General features: G+C 44.9%; 1 protein-coding gene across 2 annotated transcripts in view; it reads left to right on the top strand.

Annotated features, from left to right (window-relative positions):
• Nucleotides 1-16,699, top strand: part of LOC119161340 (follistatin-related protein 5) — a 434,331-nt gene that overhangs the window by 38,345 nt on the left and 379,287 nt on the right. For both annotated transcript variants that reach the window (XM_037413760.2, XM_037413761.2), the window contains exon 2: nucleotides 14,727-14,821. In XM_037413760.2, the coding sequence (XP_037269657.2) occupies nucleotides 14,753-14,821 (69 nt within the window). In that variant the 5' untranslated portion in view covers nucleotides 14,727-14,752. The remainder of the gene's footprint in view (nucleotides 1-14,726; nucleotides 14,822-16,699) is intronic.

The raw sequence follows: 16,699 nt of genomic DNA on the forward strand, positions 1-16,699 counted from the left end.
CCGTGTACTCAGATTTGGGTTGTTGTTAAAGAACCCCAGGTGGTCGAAATTTCCGGAGCCCTCCATTACGGCGTCTCTCATAATCATGTGGTGGTTTTGGGACGCTAAACCTCACATATCAATCAATCAATCCATGTATAAGAGTGTGTTTATTTCCTCGAAGTCCTCTTCGTCGTTCTGCGATGGGGTTAGTAGATCAAAAGTCGCGCACTTGGAAGTCGCTCAAAATTTGGTACATCACTTTTGCTGACAGCTCGAAAAGCTAGAGCTTTGTTTGAATAATTATCACTAGGCAAGCTGCGTCGCGACACAAACAAACAGAAATCCATTAAAAATGACCCTGCAGTCATAGCAGTGCACAAATCCAAGTGAATCGCCCGAACGACACACGTAAAATTAACGATATAGGCTTTCACAGGACTGGCTCCTTTCACAAAAACAGGACCGGCAAAAGCAACACCCACAACTTGAAATGGGTGCGATCTCTCCACCCTGTCGGTCGGCAGTGGTGCGGTAGGGGCTGATGCAGGTTATAGCTTGAACCTAGCACACACTGCACCTAGAGTGCACCTTTTTCAGGCTACACCAACCCCCCAAAAAATGTAAAAAAATAACGACGTTTCAGCTCTTATATACGATCGGCTTGTTCACAATGCTTTAGGGCTTTGTCTCAAAAAAAAAAAACGCGCATGGAAGCAACCGTTATTTTTGGTGGCTTCTTGAGAGACCTTCAGCAACAGTGGAAAGTTACGTGTACATTAGTAAGAAGACACGCAATTGATTCACACGTGCTGCGATATAGATTGCCTCCGTTTGTCCACAAAATTTGACTTTTTTCGCAGCTTACACTTTTATTTCTCTGTTATCACGTAATAATTAACTGAAGTAATCTCATTCTTAGATTGATTCAGTCACGGCTAGTGCTATGAGCACGACGGAAAAGGGCAGATGCGCCGACCGCACCCACTTGCTGAAGCAGTTTATGTTAACAGGACTTGCTGCTGAGCCAGTTGGTTCACATATGATTGAGAAAAATTGGTATGACACGAAAAAAAAAATTAAATGGGCCTGAAGTGAAGTCATGAACTGACGCTCCTGTTTGTCAGTTCGTGTTTTTAGTTCCTCCCCGTCCTTTTTGTATCATAGCAATTTTTTTTTTCAGTTTATGTAACCGTTCAAGCAGTCATGAACCACCTTCTTATTATGTTAGAACCATGAGGCCCGCTACGAAACTACTTCCATTTATAAAGAACGTCGCTAAGAAGCATTAAGTAATGACTATTGATGGTGGCAATGGCACATGCCAAATATATTTATGTTGCGCCCCCCAACAAAAAATCTCTCATCCACCCACCCTCCTCTCGTTTTATACTGCATTATAGCACGGCTATTTTTATGCAAGTTCTCTTCCACTTGTGATAATGTGATTATAAAACAGATCGTTCGAACTTGTAATGTGAACTTAACAGTGCAACGCTGATAAGCTGAAAAAAAAAATTCATACGTGCACCTGGCTCACAAATATCGGCATGCGCTGTCTTTCATGCTCCTTACAACTTCTTAATTGTAGTTCGTCGTCGTTTGCCGCGGTTCAAAAGTTGTTTTTCTTCATCGCCGACCGGCGCATTGATCGCCGCGCCGAAATCACGGTCGGAGGACGACCATCTGCGACCTTCACGTCTTGACACGCGCATAGTACGACGCATAGGCGACGACGCACTTAAGTAAAGGGGTGCGCCCCGTTATTCCCGACACCCTGGTCGTTCCCCGTTTGATCAGTGCGTCCTCTCTCTCTCTCTCTCTCTCTCTACGTATGCAGCATGTACGTGCTGGAGTCTCATCAACGTCACTCACATTCTTTTTGTTTTTTTCCTTATTGCTTGTAAAGGACCACGCCTCTTTAGGCGGCGTGAAGAGGAAGGAGCGACAGGTGGCGCCGCCCTAGCGAAGTCCTGCTTGCGTATTCTTATGTAAGCCGCAAATGGCGTTTCGTGCCGTACCCTTCCTTGATCGGGGTTTAATTGGGCGTTTCGATGCAAATGCACGTACCCGTCCGTGATGTACGAGAGTCATTAGTCGGCGAAATCAGTCTGCGCACGGCCGTCGCGACTGAAGCAGAAGAAATAAAAGGCGCCAAAGGAAGTGGAGTCAGTGCGAAATGATTGCAGAACACCGTTTCGACAACCCGGGTTCTTTTATGTATATTTGGTCTCTGGCAACAATAACTGTGTGCATGGCGTTCGGCAGGAAACGACCTGAATATATGCATAGTTCGACAGGCGTTTCCTATCTACACATGCGAATTCTGTAGTTCTTTCCGCAAGCAGTCAGGAAATAATATTGAGGAAGGAAAAAAAAATGAAATCGGCAAACACAGGAGACGTCGAAAAACGAAAAGATCGAAACCAAATGTGAAGTCGGCCGCTATCACTTCGCTTCCAGGCATGCGTGCCTAATGATCAGTCTGCCTGAGACATTGGTTGTTGTTTAGTTTTTTTTTTCATTTAGGCCGCTCAACCGCACTTGGCTTGACACTTACCAGAATTCTCATCTAACTTCTTTCATTTTAGCAGGTGCCTACCTCTGTACGACTCGTTTTTGAGTCATCGTCATCGACTCGTTTTGAGTACGCGTTCTGTCAGTGAAGTGAAGGGCAAAAAACCAAACCAGCGCACTATTTTCAATTGTTTATATATATATATATATATATATATATATATATATATATATATATATATATATATATATATATATATATATATATATATATATATATATATATATATATATATATATATATATTTATTTATTTATTTATTTATTTATTTATTTATAAACGGGCCGGCAACTAGCTCTCGGTCGTGCGTGTGGAAAGAATTAGAGAGTGAAGAAGAAGGCGATGGTAAGTGACCTATTCAAGTACTAAATATATGTACCATCTGTAGTGTTTATATTGCCAAATATCTGTTTGAAGATACGCTAAGAAAACGAACGAAAAATTATAACAAAACAAGTGGTGTATTTCTGCTAGTTCTTATTGCTTATGAACCACCTATGCAAATCTACGTACTCGATTTCGGCATCGTGAGTACCTCGACTGTATGATAACGCACGAGCGCGGTCGAAGAGAAAAAAAAAATAATAAGAGTGTGACCGCAAAGAGGAGTGTATAAGCGCGCACGTCTCTTCGAGACGATAAAGGGGGGAAGTTCGCGACATACCTGAGCCGTGCATCGATTTTTTTTTTTTAACCCGAATGACCGGGTCTCTTTCTGATTTTATTCTACGCCCTCTACTCTTGCCTCGCCCGCTGTTCCAAAAGTGTCGTTTTTATGCAAATATTTACGCATGCCCTGGAAAAGAAAGATTATGAAGTGGGCCGGAGCCCCTCCCTACCTCACGCGAAGGAAGCAACCGAGACATGCAAAAAAAAAAAAACAATAAAGGTGTGAGTTTGTGTGGGTGGGCTGGAGGGAGTGGTTGGATGAGACAGAGAGTGTCTCGCGCGTTGCGAGCGAAAACGGAAGTGGAGGAACACGTCAGCCGAAACGGAAAATATAGACGGAAATAAAAATGAGAGAAACGGGTCGTTCGATTCGCTTAGTTCGTTTTCGCTTCGCTTTCTTCTTGTCGCAGCTTTTTTTTTTTTTTCCAGACTCCTTCACCTCATTCACCCGACAGCACCGACCGAGGCAGCAGGTTCTCTTATGGAAAGCCCATCCGGCGCTTTTAACAAGCGACAAATTTATTTCCAAGAGGTGGGTTGGGGGGGTGGTAGCACATAATCTAAACTAATGGCACGAATCGTAGCAATGAAAACTGAGAATCCTCAACGGGGGTGGGGGGATCGAAGGAAACGAAAGCGTGCGCACATGGGGACCGCGCTGGTGTGCAGCAGAGTTTCTTCTCTGCGCACACTTCCGAGCAACAAGAAAGTATAGCAAGAGCCGCATGAAGCCAAAAGATAACCAAGACCAGAAAAAAAAAAGAGAGAGAACGAGAGTGCGCGAGAGAGGAGGAAGTGCGAAGGGGCACGCAGTACTCGAGGGAAGAAGCGTAGAGTCTAACGCGCGCACAGCGACAGTGCCCGAATACGACAGTGGGGCTGAGCGGGGTGCGCACACCGAGGCGAGGAAAACGACACGCGGAAAGCCCGGCCGAGTCGACGTTAAAACTTGGCGCGCACTGATGAGATTTCTTTGAACGGCTCCGACTGAGCCCCAGTGACGCCCATTAGGGATTCGCTCTCTGCCCGAAAGATTTGCACAAACTGCGCGCGACAGTTAGCGTTGCCATGGAGAGCACCGAAGCCGATATGCACGCCCAACGCCAATTGGTGGGCTTTCTCTCTTTTTGTGTCGCACTTCTTTTCGACGAGTGCGTTTCTTGTCTTCTCGTCTCCCCCTGCTTCCTGTGCCTGTGCGTCCGTATGTGCACTGCGGTTGTAATGCTAGCAGAAAGGGAGCCATGAACGAACAATTCGACCCGGACTGTAAGTCCCCTCCGTACGAGTCTTCCTACCTTCAACCGCAAACATCTTGTTGTTTTTTAGCGGAATCTAGGCAAGCGCTTTCGAGCAAGAAATACACAACGAGCAAGAATGTTTGCCGCTTTTGATCGTAAGGCTCTTTCTTTTTTCAGTACAGAGAGAGACAGGGAGTGAAATAGAATGCAAGAGGATAGGAAGGCAGGTTAGCCACCAGACATGTCTTCGTTTCGCCTATCCTGCTCTGGGAATAAGGAGAGGGTGTGCAGAAAGAGAGAAGAGAGGCAAGGAAAACACTGCACATACAAAGGGGGGGGGGAGGGGCAAGCAGTCGCTGAGGATGGAGCTTCTTTGGTATACACGTCTTCAGTACTCTTGACATTTGATTGGGAAGTGATGGGCTTTGAGAGGACCATTTGCGAACAATTGTGATTAGTGAAACGCTGAAAACATTGGATTAACAAACTCCAGCAGTTCCGCGGCAGGCCGACCTGTCAGTGCATTTAGCTCATTCAAAGGTCCCATCGTGTCTTGCAGAAATGTAAGGATGGCAGCCATGTCTCATTCTCTCTCGAACAAAAGTCGTGAGAACCCAGCGCTGTCGTTCCAGGTTGTTTCCAAATTGCTTCTAGTTTGCTTCTAGATCATAGGCTGTAGCTAGGTTGTTCGTACGTTGATTTCCAGCGCAGACCAATCCGTTTTTTAGAATCTTATAGTCCTGAGAGACGCGATGAGTTTGAACAACATTTCAGCTAACGTTTCCATTTGAAAGAAGGCCTTTTTCATATCTCATGTATGTAACGTTCCTGAAGGTATTTCATGTCCGGATTCAAGAAACATATTGATATCATTATCTACAACGGATAGAATCAAGATCTAAGTACAAAATTCTTGTTCGGCGGCTAAGTTCAACACAAGATAACCTAAGATGAGACACAAAAAAGTGCTTAAGACCTGTCACGTCTCTGTAGATTACCCGAACAAACCATTAGCAATCGAAATGGGCGAAAAAATAATACAAGCACCATTTAGCAATGTCACAGACAGCCACAAGGTCATAAGAAAATATATGGGACGAAGACTGTCATGTGTCGCCTGCGGGCCACTATGTTACGGGGAGAAGACGCCCCGTAGTAATATGAAAGGTCGCTGGTCCGCGTGTTTGAAACTCATGACGTAGCAATTATTTCGTAGATAAATCACACTGTGGGCCAGAGTTTATATTCACAAATGTGTCCTTGAGCTCATTGTGCTCATAAGAATCGACACCAGCAAACTATGAAGAGAAACATATTGTTGACAGAGGCCTCTTGTCACTGGCAAGCACACTTGCGAGCCAACAGCTTCACGTATTGGACCTCGGTTTATCTATAGAAACGACCACGTTCGGCACACTCTTTCAGGCAGCAATACGGAACGACTTTGGGCCACCCTGACGACTGAGGTTCCGACACAAGGTGAGCTGTACCCTTCCTGGACACGTGCCTAACGTTTCTCGGGCATCATGTTTACTGGCGGTACTCCCACGCTAAAAACAAAGGCCCGCTTCTCTTCCATTATACCAATTCGAAACTCGTGATGAGAGCCACTGGGCTCGCTGCCCTTAGTAACGCCCTTTCGCGGTCTTGTCTACATCAGATCAACTTTACTTTCATGACTCAAGTGAGAAGACTGACCGATGCCGGGTCCCTCTCCCCGTCGTTCTCAGGTGACCTTGCTGCGACCCTTCTGAAGTCCCTACGGTATGATGTACACCCTCCTCCCCTAAAAAAATTCATAAAGAAATCAAAGGACTGGACGAAGGCCAGTGTGATTCCCTATATTCAAGGGGTTTCACGCGGCATCAAGAAATTAGCAGGGCAGATAGGAATTCCAGTCGCGTTCTCAGCCCCACACAAGTTGGCGAGGATTTGCTAGCGCGTGAAACAAGAGAAACCGAAGAAGGCGGTATGCAACACAAAGCACGTGAGACCATTTGTGAAGCGCGCCGTTCGCTGGATTTCGTGCCGACCGGTTGTGCCCCCGCGATCTCCGATGACAGCGCCGCTCTGGCCGACTGGCTCACCCTATGCCATCTACTGGCGCCGACAAAAGCTCTCGCTGAGTGGTGCCCCGTCCTCAGACTTCTGCGACCATGTCCATCTTACCTATCTTCTCCTTACTTCCGAATGTGGCTGTCCCTGCGCCTCTCTCTGTCCCTGCGCCTCTCCCTATCTCTATACTATTACTTCCTCCCTATCCTTTCTAATCCCTCCTTACCCCCATCCCCTGCGCAGAACTGTGGAGGTGCCCTCCATTGAGAGAGAGGCAGTAACGGAACTGCGCTTATTTCTTCCTTTTCCCCTTTCAAAAGTCACTTATTGGGAGTAGCGTAGGAGGTGCCCCTGTCTTGAGTTCGAACTATACTTAAGTCAAATGAGGAGGTGCCTCGACACGCGACTGAAAGAACATTTGAATAATTGAAGCCCCAAGCAGCAAATCAACATGGCGCTGCATTGTGCAAAGTGTGGATGTTCTCCGGACCTTTCTTCGCGCAAGTTGATAGCTATCACTAAGAGTTCACGCGGCTTGTTGTTGAAGCTCACGCTTTTATCAGAAAAGGCAACGCCTGTAGGAGCACAGCACCGTTATTCTTTAGCAAGAAAGAAATGGTTTTTCTTAGATGATTCATCTCAAGTGGATGTGTATCTCTGGTATTTCGTTAATGACGAGTTCGCCATTGGGAGGAGTATCGTTTATCTTTTTAAAACATTTCGTTTGTGTACTTCTCGTGATGTTGGGATCGGCGCATGCGTAAAGAGGCTTTCTTTTCTATATATTGCCTTGCCACAATGAAGTTGTTCTGTAGTAGCGCGTCGTGTGTCCTTCTTACTAATCTCCGTATTTTCAGCGCCGTTCTTTTTTTCCTTCGCCCTCCAAACTCCTCCATGCTCTTCTCGAGCTTTATACAACATCGGAAATCAATGTGCTTTTCGTTCATGCTGAAGATCAATGTCAATTTAGCTATAAACAGCAAAAAAAATCTCGCTTGCAATCGGCAGTACGCTGTCACTATTGACCAGTCCAGCACGCGTGCTGAAGGTAATCGATGGACGCACGTGAAACAGCTGATGAGAAGGGAATCAACTGCACCATAGCGGCACATGTAAGGTTGAACGCTTTTCAAAGCAAGCTTCTCCTTTAACCTTGCGTATTGTATAGAGTGAAATAAAAGGCACTTCAGTGATTGATTTCGGCTCAGAAAACAACCTTCTTGAACTTAATAGCTTCTGAATGTGAGCCATTGTTAGGTATACCCATAGGTAAAACAGCACAAAAAAAAAAACACGCACATGTAGAGGCAGGAACTGCGCGGTGTCGACTTCGCAACGACTCGAAGGTATGTTTTTTTCGCACTAAGAAATAATTTTGCGAATTATCATGCCTGAAAACTATAGTGCAGTGTAGCACACTACATTGAATTCGTGCAAGTTAAAAAAAGATATGTTGTTTTAATATAAGAATATATGCTGTGGCTTAAGGAATCACCTCCCGTGAAGTCAACAAACGTTAGCACAAGCCTGTAAATAAGCTTTTAGGCTACGTCTATGACTTCACGATTAGTAACACCACGTTGCGTTAAAAACATTTTTCGTTGCGTTTTCGTTACCAGCATGCTTATCCATTTCTATGGTGGAGGTTACACCGAAACAGTGCAAACGACGTGACAGGTGAAAAAACGAACAGGACAGAGAATTGTGTACTGTTCTTTCTTTCATCTGTCCCGTCGTTCGCACTGTTTCGTCGTAAACCAAGTAGCCGAGATAAGATAAGAACCAATGTGGGTCTGTTGTGAGCGGGTTCCGTTTTAATTTTACAGACGCTTGTCCAATGCGTCTTCTATATTGCAGGCGACTGCCCTTTAAGCACTCTCTTCTTATGGCAAAATGTATTACGCTCCTTTATTTCATAGCATGATCGGTTCAAGCATAAAGTGCATTTCGGCCTGTTTTGAGCTGGCTTAGCCGTGCGGAAAGTGCAGTCCAGTACAAGTCAGCGAAATCCACTCAAAAACTCAGGCGGTCGCTTGGGACTCAATCCTAAATTAAAAGCGAGCCTCAAGAATCCACGCGTCAAAGATATATAAAAGTATGTTTCCGTAAGCTATAAGAAGTGGAAGAATCAGGACCGCCTTACCACGGGTCACACGATATCTGGTATAGAGTAGCAAAATCTGAGGAGCGTGACCAGTCTTGCACTTATTTTTTTAGCTTGGGAGGTACGTGCCAGTGAAGAACGTGTTTGTATATTCTACGTTTCAGTGACTTCACTCATAACGGGAGCCGTGTAGACGGCCGCCATTGTTCACCGTGGGCGTTCACAGCATAGAGCATGCGTACCATAGGCTAGCGATTGCAGAAGGAAATGTTTTCGGAATGGGGGACGGGCGGGTGCTTGTTGCTGTGTTCGACACGGCCAAATGAACTCAACAGACAACCACGCCGGGAAAGCATAAGGTCAACTAATTGTTGTCTTTAACTGTAGTGTAGTAATAATGACTGAAATTGAAATGAACTAATGTAGAGGAAAAACCACCCTTTTTGTCGGTTGGATCCAATGCAAAACGCAACTCTCAGTCAGAAAAAAAAAAAAACCCTGCTTTATGAAGAAGTGCTTCGCTAGCCCTATTTCAAAGCAGTAATTACTTTATGAAGTAGATCTCCACAGTAAATTTTCAATAGCGACAGATCTTCCGCGACACTTCGACTGGAAGTAGTTCCACAGACTTCGACTGGAAGTATAACACAAACAGCTTCCTGCACAAAATACATCAATCCATCTCACCTGAATGTCACTATGGTCTCGAAGATGGAAATGTTGGCCATCAACTCTTTTGAAGTGTGTGAAGTACGCTAATGAAACAAAAACATTCAGGAAAAAACTAGCAAGTTTGGACAGATGGCCCCTCAAATTAAAGAAATTCCTTACCTCAGATGCATGCATCATCAAAAAAAGGCGAACATCTTTCTGAAAGTCTTCTTAGTGGATATACAGCTAGCTGTGGTGATATATGGAAACATAAGCTGGGACACCTACTGTGGATAAAAATAGAAAGGTGTACGTGTGAACGTTTTTTTGCAGTGTAAATTGCTGTAAGTAAACTGTACATTGTCATGCTATTTCAACCTGTTTCAGCGTGCTGCTATGCCTTTTCTTTTTCTTTTTTTGCTGATTGTTCATTTCGGGTAACTTTTGTTATTATTGTTTTTTCACTGCAGAACTTTTCGATATGAAGTAGCCGAGGTAATAGGGGTTCCAACCTGTCAACAGCAACACAGTTATAACTGAAAAGAACGGCCGTATCTACTTCTCACTTTTTCTGGCCTGTGAGATACACTATGAGAGTTAGAAATGCTTGCGACACACTTTCCTTGTTTCTTCCGGCAATTATGCTCGCATTTAACATTGCAGACTTCTTCAGGCGTTACTCAGCACGGTGGTGTAGTGGCTAAGGTACTCGCCTGCTGACCCGCAGGTCGCGGGATCAAATCCCGGCTGCGGCGGCTACATTTTCGATGGAGGCGAAAATGCTGTAGGCTTGTGTGCTCAGATTTGGGTGCACGTTAAGAGCCCCAGTGGGTCGGAATTTCTACAGCCCTCCACCACGGCGCCTCTCACAACCATACAGTGGTTTCGGAACGTTAAATTTCAGATATTACTATTTTTCAGATGGTCAAAGAGAATGAAATTTTGCGAAAAAAATAACAACAAAGACGCCCGTCCGTGCTCTCTACTTTTTCTCCGTTTGTTTTGCGCGAAATTACATTCATAATGGAATACCAACTCGGCCAACGCTTGGTTTTCTAAACATTTAACGACAGTGTCCACTTCAACGCGAGGATAAGCTACATCTAAAAAAAATTGGTTCCAAATCTGCATGTTACACCACAAATGTAGTCGAAAGACGACAGTCTTGCGTCTGGAGAGAGTGAACAAAACGTTTATTTGATGTTCTGCGCAAGAAAATTGGTTAATGGTATTCTGGAGGCACTGCGTTAGAGTGCCTCGAGCGCGTAGCGGAGGCGAACGAGCACATCGAGGCACATTGGAAGCAAGCGCCATCTGGCAGTTATCTTGAAAAACGAAAGAGTGCAGCCCGCGGAGAAAGATGTGCGCCAGTCTCGGAGGTGATAAGGTGTAGAACGCAAAGCGACGGGCAGGTGCCACCACCGTGAAGTCGTAGCAAAGCGTTGGAAATTCCTTTTTGAGCATCGCGCTGAACTATCGCGCTGCACTGTCACTGCAGCGCGATAAACGCCACAATCTTTAGAGTTACTTGTGCGTGCCTCTTCTAGTATAAAGGAAGACATACAAAACTTTGAAGTGTTGTTATGGCACCTCAGATATGCGCAATAATTGCTTTTTTATTGAGAATCGCACAACTATGAACGCTAAACCTTGGGCAATATTGGTGGGTGCTGCGAATGGGGTTAGTCGTTTGGTGCCGTTTGAGGTATCGTTAGGGCGGACAAACAGACAAATGTACAGACGGACAGACAGACAGACAGACAGACAGACAGACAGACAGACAAACAGACAGACAGACAGACAGACAGACAGACAGACAGACAGACAGACAGACGAAAATTTTTCCGTCGAAGGTCCCCAAGAAAGATTATCGTCTTTAATATCGTCTTAAAGAAAACCGTGACCTGTGCGTTAAAGCTGGTGCTCATTGTCTAATCGCATACCCTGTTGAGCAAAAACTTTGCATTTTTTCGTTGGCATTTGTAGAGTCTTGACTTAATTCTTGTGTCCTTGCGTACACGACCTGTCTTCTAGAATGAATACTAACCAACTAGCTCAGCTCTATGTTATTCTAAACTAAAGGTAAAGACAACTATCAACGGTCCCTAAGCTTTCCGCGGCTCAATCGTCTGTAGGACTTGTTTGGTTGAGACTAGCGTTTGATATCGCAAAGCATTTGGCTGATACACGGTGCGCCGTGCAAGACTGTCTGTTTGAGGGCACTTGTTATTAATAATATTTTTCTTTGAGGTCTTACGTCCCAAAACCACGGTATGATTGTGAGAGACGCTGTTGCGGATGGTTCCGGAAATTTCGACCATCTGGTGTTCTCCAACGTGCACTCACATCGCGCAGCACACAGACTCCCACTGTTTTGCCTCTATTGAAATGCGACTTCCACGGCTGGAATCAAACCAGCGACCTTCGAGTCAGCAGCCTTAACCGCTACACTACCGCTGCGGAGTAAGGGTATACACTTGTTATAATGTTCAAATTCATTCGGCATAGCATGTGTAAGTGGACACTCGTAAATAAACCCCAAGTAAGCGTATAGCTGCCAATATGTCGGGCCGCTTTACAGACCGTTATACCAAATACATATGGGCACCACCATCATGGGTGGTTAAGCTGATATTTCCTTGTTTCTGTGACTGTGCTGCGCCTTCCGTGCAGGCCTGGCATTTTTTTATATATTGCGACGTAAGGTAATAACATGAAACATTATATGCATAAAGTCAACCATTTTCATGCGTATGCATCTACCGTAACACTGCCTGTTTAATTGTTAAAGTGGCAAAACAAAAAGACTAACATCCCAACGTGGCGGCACTGAAACCTCTCCATAAAATAGCCTATACTCTCAAGGACGCGGATTTGATTTCTGACCAATGAAGCAAACATTCGTTAGGAGCAAAGTACAAAAGTACGGGCGTGATTAGATTTATATGCTCAATAAAAGAACCCAGGTGATATTAATAATAAAGATTCACCGCACTATAACGTGCCTCATATGAATAGATGATGAAAAAAAACTTTATTAATTGCTCGGCAGAATAATGGCCCGGGCTCAGGTCTCCCATGTCGGGACGTCAAGAGCTTGCCTCTCCACCGCTTCGCGGGCTCGCTGCACTGCACCTTATTGTGCTTTTCAGGTGTAAACTTTACAATAATTATTTCATAGGGTACATAACATTGTTTTTTTATAAGCTGCTCTAGTAAATTAGCAAAAGAAGTGGAATTGGAAGGGCTCGATTTTCGCTTGTTTGACGCAGCAACCTTAATGAGAACCAACAGACAATCGAGCTAAGAAAAGTGTAGGGGGCGTTATTTTCAGTAACTGTGACATAAATGCGAAGAAATTCAATTTGGATGAGCAGTGAACTTGCCGCCGGACTAAATAAATGGGCTGCCGTGGTGGTGCAGTAGTTATGGTGCCTGTCTGATGACCCGAAAGACCCGGATTCGATCCCGGCCGTGGCAGTCTCATTTCGATGGATGCGAACGTACTTGAGGGCAATCTACCTAGATTTAGGTGCACATTAAAGAATCCCTGCGGGTCTAAATTGGCGAATTTTTCCCACCGCGTGTATCATAACCATATCGTGGGTTTGGGGCATAAAACTTGACCAATTATGATTTATTATTGACTAAAGAAATTACGAGAAGTAGTTGAACAGAGAATACCGATAGAACTCCCGCGACGCTCCCTGCCGGTTCAACATTTTATCATCACCACTAACATCCGACTTACCCAGAACCACACCGGTTTAGAAAGTAAGACGACGACAAAATGAGACGCAGTCAGAAAGACAGGACGTTATCTCGCAACTAAGTTTATTCTCAAAAAAAAAAAAAAAAGGAACAGTCGCAGGGGACGAGTTTTAAGTCTTCCCGGGTATTAAATGTGGTGAACGCGAGCGAGTCCGACTGAGTGATCTCGTGCTTGAAGTATTTCGTATAGCCACACACACACACACACACACACACACACACACACACACACACACACACACACACACACACACACACACACACACACACACACACACACACACACACACACACACACACACACACGCACACGCACACACACGCACGCGCACGCGCACGCACGCGCGCACACACACACACACACACACACACACACACACACACACACACACACACACACACACACACACACACACACTTTTTCTTTCATGCCTTTCTCCTTATCTTCCTCGCTGCCTCTTTCTTTCTATCTTTTTCCTTATTGCTCTGCAGTCGTTTTCTCACCCATTCAAGTTATTTCATCCCACGAGGGACAAAGTGGTGCAGTAGGAAATACCTCGCTGGCGCACGTATTCGTGGAGCGTAGCATAAGATGAAGAAGAGGACGTAGAGAATGCAAGCCAGACGCGCTCTAAATGCCCGAGTTCATACATGTAGGGCGTAATTTATACGAACGTATAACGGCATAAATGAAAAGCATAACTCCGCCGTAAGTGGACAAGGTTCTTCAAAGGCGTTTATGATCTGGGCTGATTGGTTTACGTTCATAAACGCGAAACAGCGCAGACGGCGGGACAAGTCAACGGACGACGAATGAAAGTGCACAGAAAAGCTGCACATTGTCTTGGCTGTTGACCCGTCCCGTCAGCAGTGCTGTTTCGCCATAGTGCTGGAAGAGCATGTTACCAACACACACTAATTGAATTTCGCTCATTAGTGTCTCCTAAACGTAGAAGTACCGTTAGTTCTCTCAGCTGTCTGCTCTCTTTCACTGGAACGGTGTAACGTTTGTGATGTGCTCGCTTTTGAGCCGGGGACCAAGCTTTCTACGCAATTTCATTGATTTATTGATATGTATAGTTCAACGTCCTAAAACGGCCATATGATCATAAGAGACGCCGTAGTGGAGGGCTTCGGAAATTTCGACCACCTGGGGTTCTTTAACATGCACCCAAATCAGAGCCCATGGGCCTATACAACATTCCCGCCTCCATCGGAAATGCAGGCGCCGCAGCCTTGGATTCAATCCCACGACCTGCGGGTCAGCATCCGAGTACCTTCGCCACCAGACCACCGCAGCGGGGCTTTTTTGCGCTCTTAGCGAAAACAATATCTCGTTTAGGTGATATTCATACGCCAATATAAATATTTGTTATATTTTTCAGCGATATGATTTATTACAGTGCAAAATAAAAACTGATTAGATTCGATTCTTCAAGTCGATGTGCTGATAGCGCAACAGCAAAATGAATTTAAAAGTGTCACCCACGTTGTTCCCTCGGCCGCGTAGTACACCTACATCTTTCACATCAAGACACGTCATTACCTCAGAGTGCAGTCTTGCAGTAGGCGACCCGGCGCCGTTTCGGGCTTGCGGATTCGCGCTTCTTACACTTGCTTTCCAAACGGCTATTGACACCGCATTCCCGGCTAACGTACCCATTCCTCTTTCTTTCCTCAGCGCTGCAGAAGGGAGCCCCAGGCAGCATGAGGCTGAGCGGAGGGTGGCGGCTCCTATTCGCTCTCCTGCTCGCCGTGTGCAGCGTCAGCGCAAAGGTAAGCGCTCCTTTAATGCGCGCACCATTTTCTCCCGCGCGCGCTGCTTCTCTGCGCTGAGCGTACGCTCTGCTGCTCACTTGCGTGAGTCGGGCTTCGCCGCACGACCTACAGCGTGGTGGCTCGGTCGCTCTGGTTGGTGGCTTACTCGTGCTTACTGCGTATTACGCAAAATGCGTTATTGTGCATACGTAGTCGAAGAAGAAATGGCGCCGGCGCACGACGTGGCTTATGTTATAGTCTTCTTCTCCTGCATGGCCTCCTTTGGTTCTTGTGCTGTATGCAAAAAGAGTGAACTGTATACGTCAGACATCGACAAACTGATTTTGCCCTTTTACATATCTCGAATGGAGGCCTAAAGCGGTATAAAGAACGCTATATGGGGAAAAAAAAACTGACCCAGGTGAGTAAAACACGTTCTGTTTTAGATGACCCATGTAGTATGATCTCATACACGCGTACAATCTTAATCAGGTCCTGGGGAAATTTGTAGCTATAGCCAGGAAACCGCGATGAAGAGGTCTTATATCCTGGCTAAATATAGGGCTTTACGCAAGACATGAATAAATACGTAGACATTTTGAAAATGACATGCCATCTGGCTTCCTCGTGGGAGGCGGACGGCACGTTCCGAACCAGAGAGCCAGCGTGTCAGCTTGCCTTCTCCTTGGTTGTACATCTGTGCTTGCTTCTCTACACAGATGCACCTGTCCATCTCTTGCTTCTTCGGCACCATAAGCCACCCTGTAGAGCAAGCGACGTTACACGAGTTCGTGAAACAAGTATTCCAATAATACGTAATTATGTGGACATCCACCGAAATCGGGCCGTTCTTGTCAACTGCAAGCTTGTCTTTGTGAACGACGGAACTGTACAGTTACTCGCGTTTCGTTTTCAAAGACAGCCAACATCAGGAAATGAAAATATTCTGACCACTTGAATACCTACTGATAAGGTAAGCATATAATAGTAAAAAAAAAGTCAGTAATAACGCTGACTGCAAGATATGCGTAGCATTATGTTAGTTCGTTTTGTTCCTACTGCTGTTGCGGCTATTTTGTGCATATTTTGTGACGGTTTGGGTATTTAGCAACTGTACTTGCAGTAGGCGCCCTGCTTACAATTAGGGCGCCACTTTAGCTGCACCAAATAGCTTTCCAGTCGTCTTGAGTGAATGCATAACAAAACTTGCAATTTTTTATTTACCATGGATGGACGAAATTTTTAAACCGCCTCGCCTAAACGATGACACGTTATATATATATATATATATATATATATATATATATATATATATATATATATATATATATATATATATATATATATATATATATATATATATATATATATATATATATATATATATATATATATATATATATATATATATATATATAGCTCCCTGAGGCGTACACAGTGGTAAATGGGCGTTACCCTTTACAACTGTACGCCTATAAACTATTTTATGGAGGGTTTCAGTGCCAGCATATTGGGCTGTTTGTTAACCTTTGTGTTTTGCAAACAAACAATGAATGTTACGGTGGACGCAAAAGCATAAAATAGGTAGTGTTTGTGCATACGATGTTTCATGGCCTTATTAATTCACGTCGTTATATAAAATAACCCGAAAGTTTGTCTTAACAGCCCAAGATGGCGGCGACCAACTGTCTAGGTGAAATAGTCTCAATATAATCGAGCCAACCAACTATTATGTGGGGGATTCGGACACATATCGCGACGGCTACTCCTTTCCACGTGACAGAAAATATGCTGTGATCAGTGCTGAGATCACTGCAGGCTATAGCGTTAATCGCAATGTATTTCCTGCCATCTTTCACTTCACGAGTCCACGAAAATGCCACATAGGCAGACCCT

This window comes from Rhipicephalus microplus, chromosome X (assembly GCF_043290135.1).
Source record: "Rhipicephalus microplus isolate Deutch F79 chromosome X, USDA_Rmic, whole genome shotgun sequence".
In the NCBI taxonomy this organism is placed as follows: domain Eukaryota; kingdom Metazoa; phylum Arthropoda; class Arachnida; order Ixodida; family Ixodidae; genus Rhipicephalus; species Rhipicephalus microplus.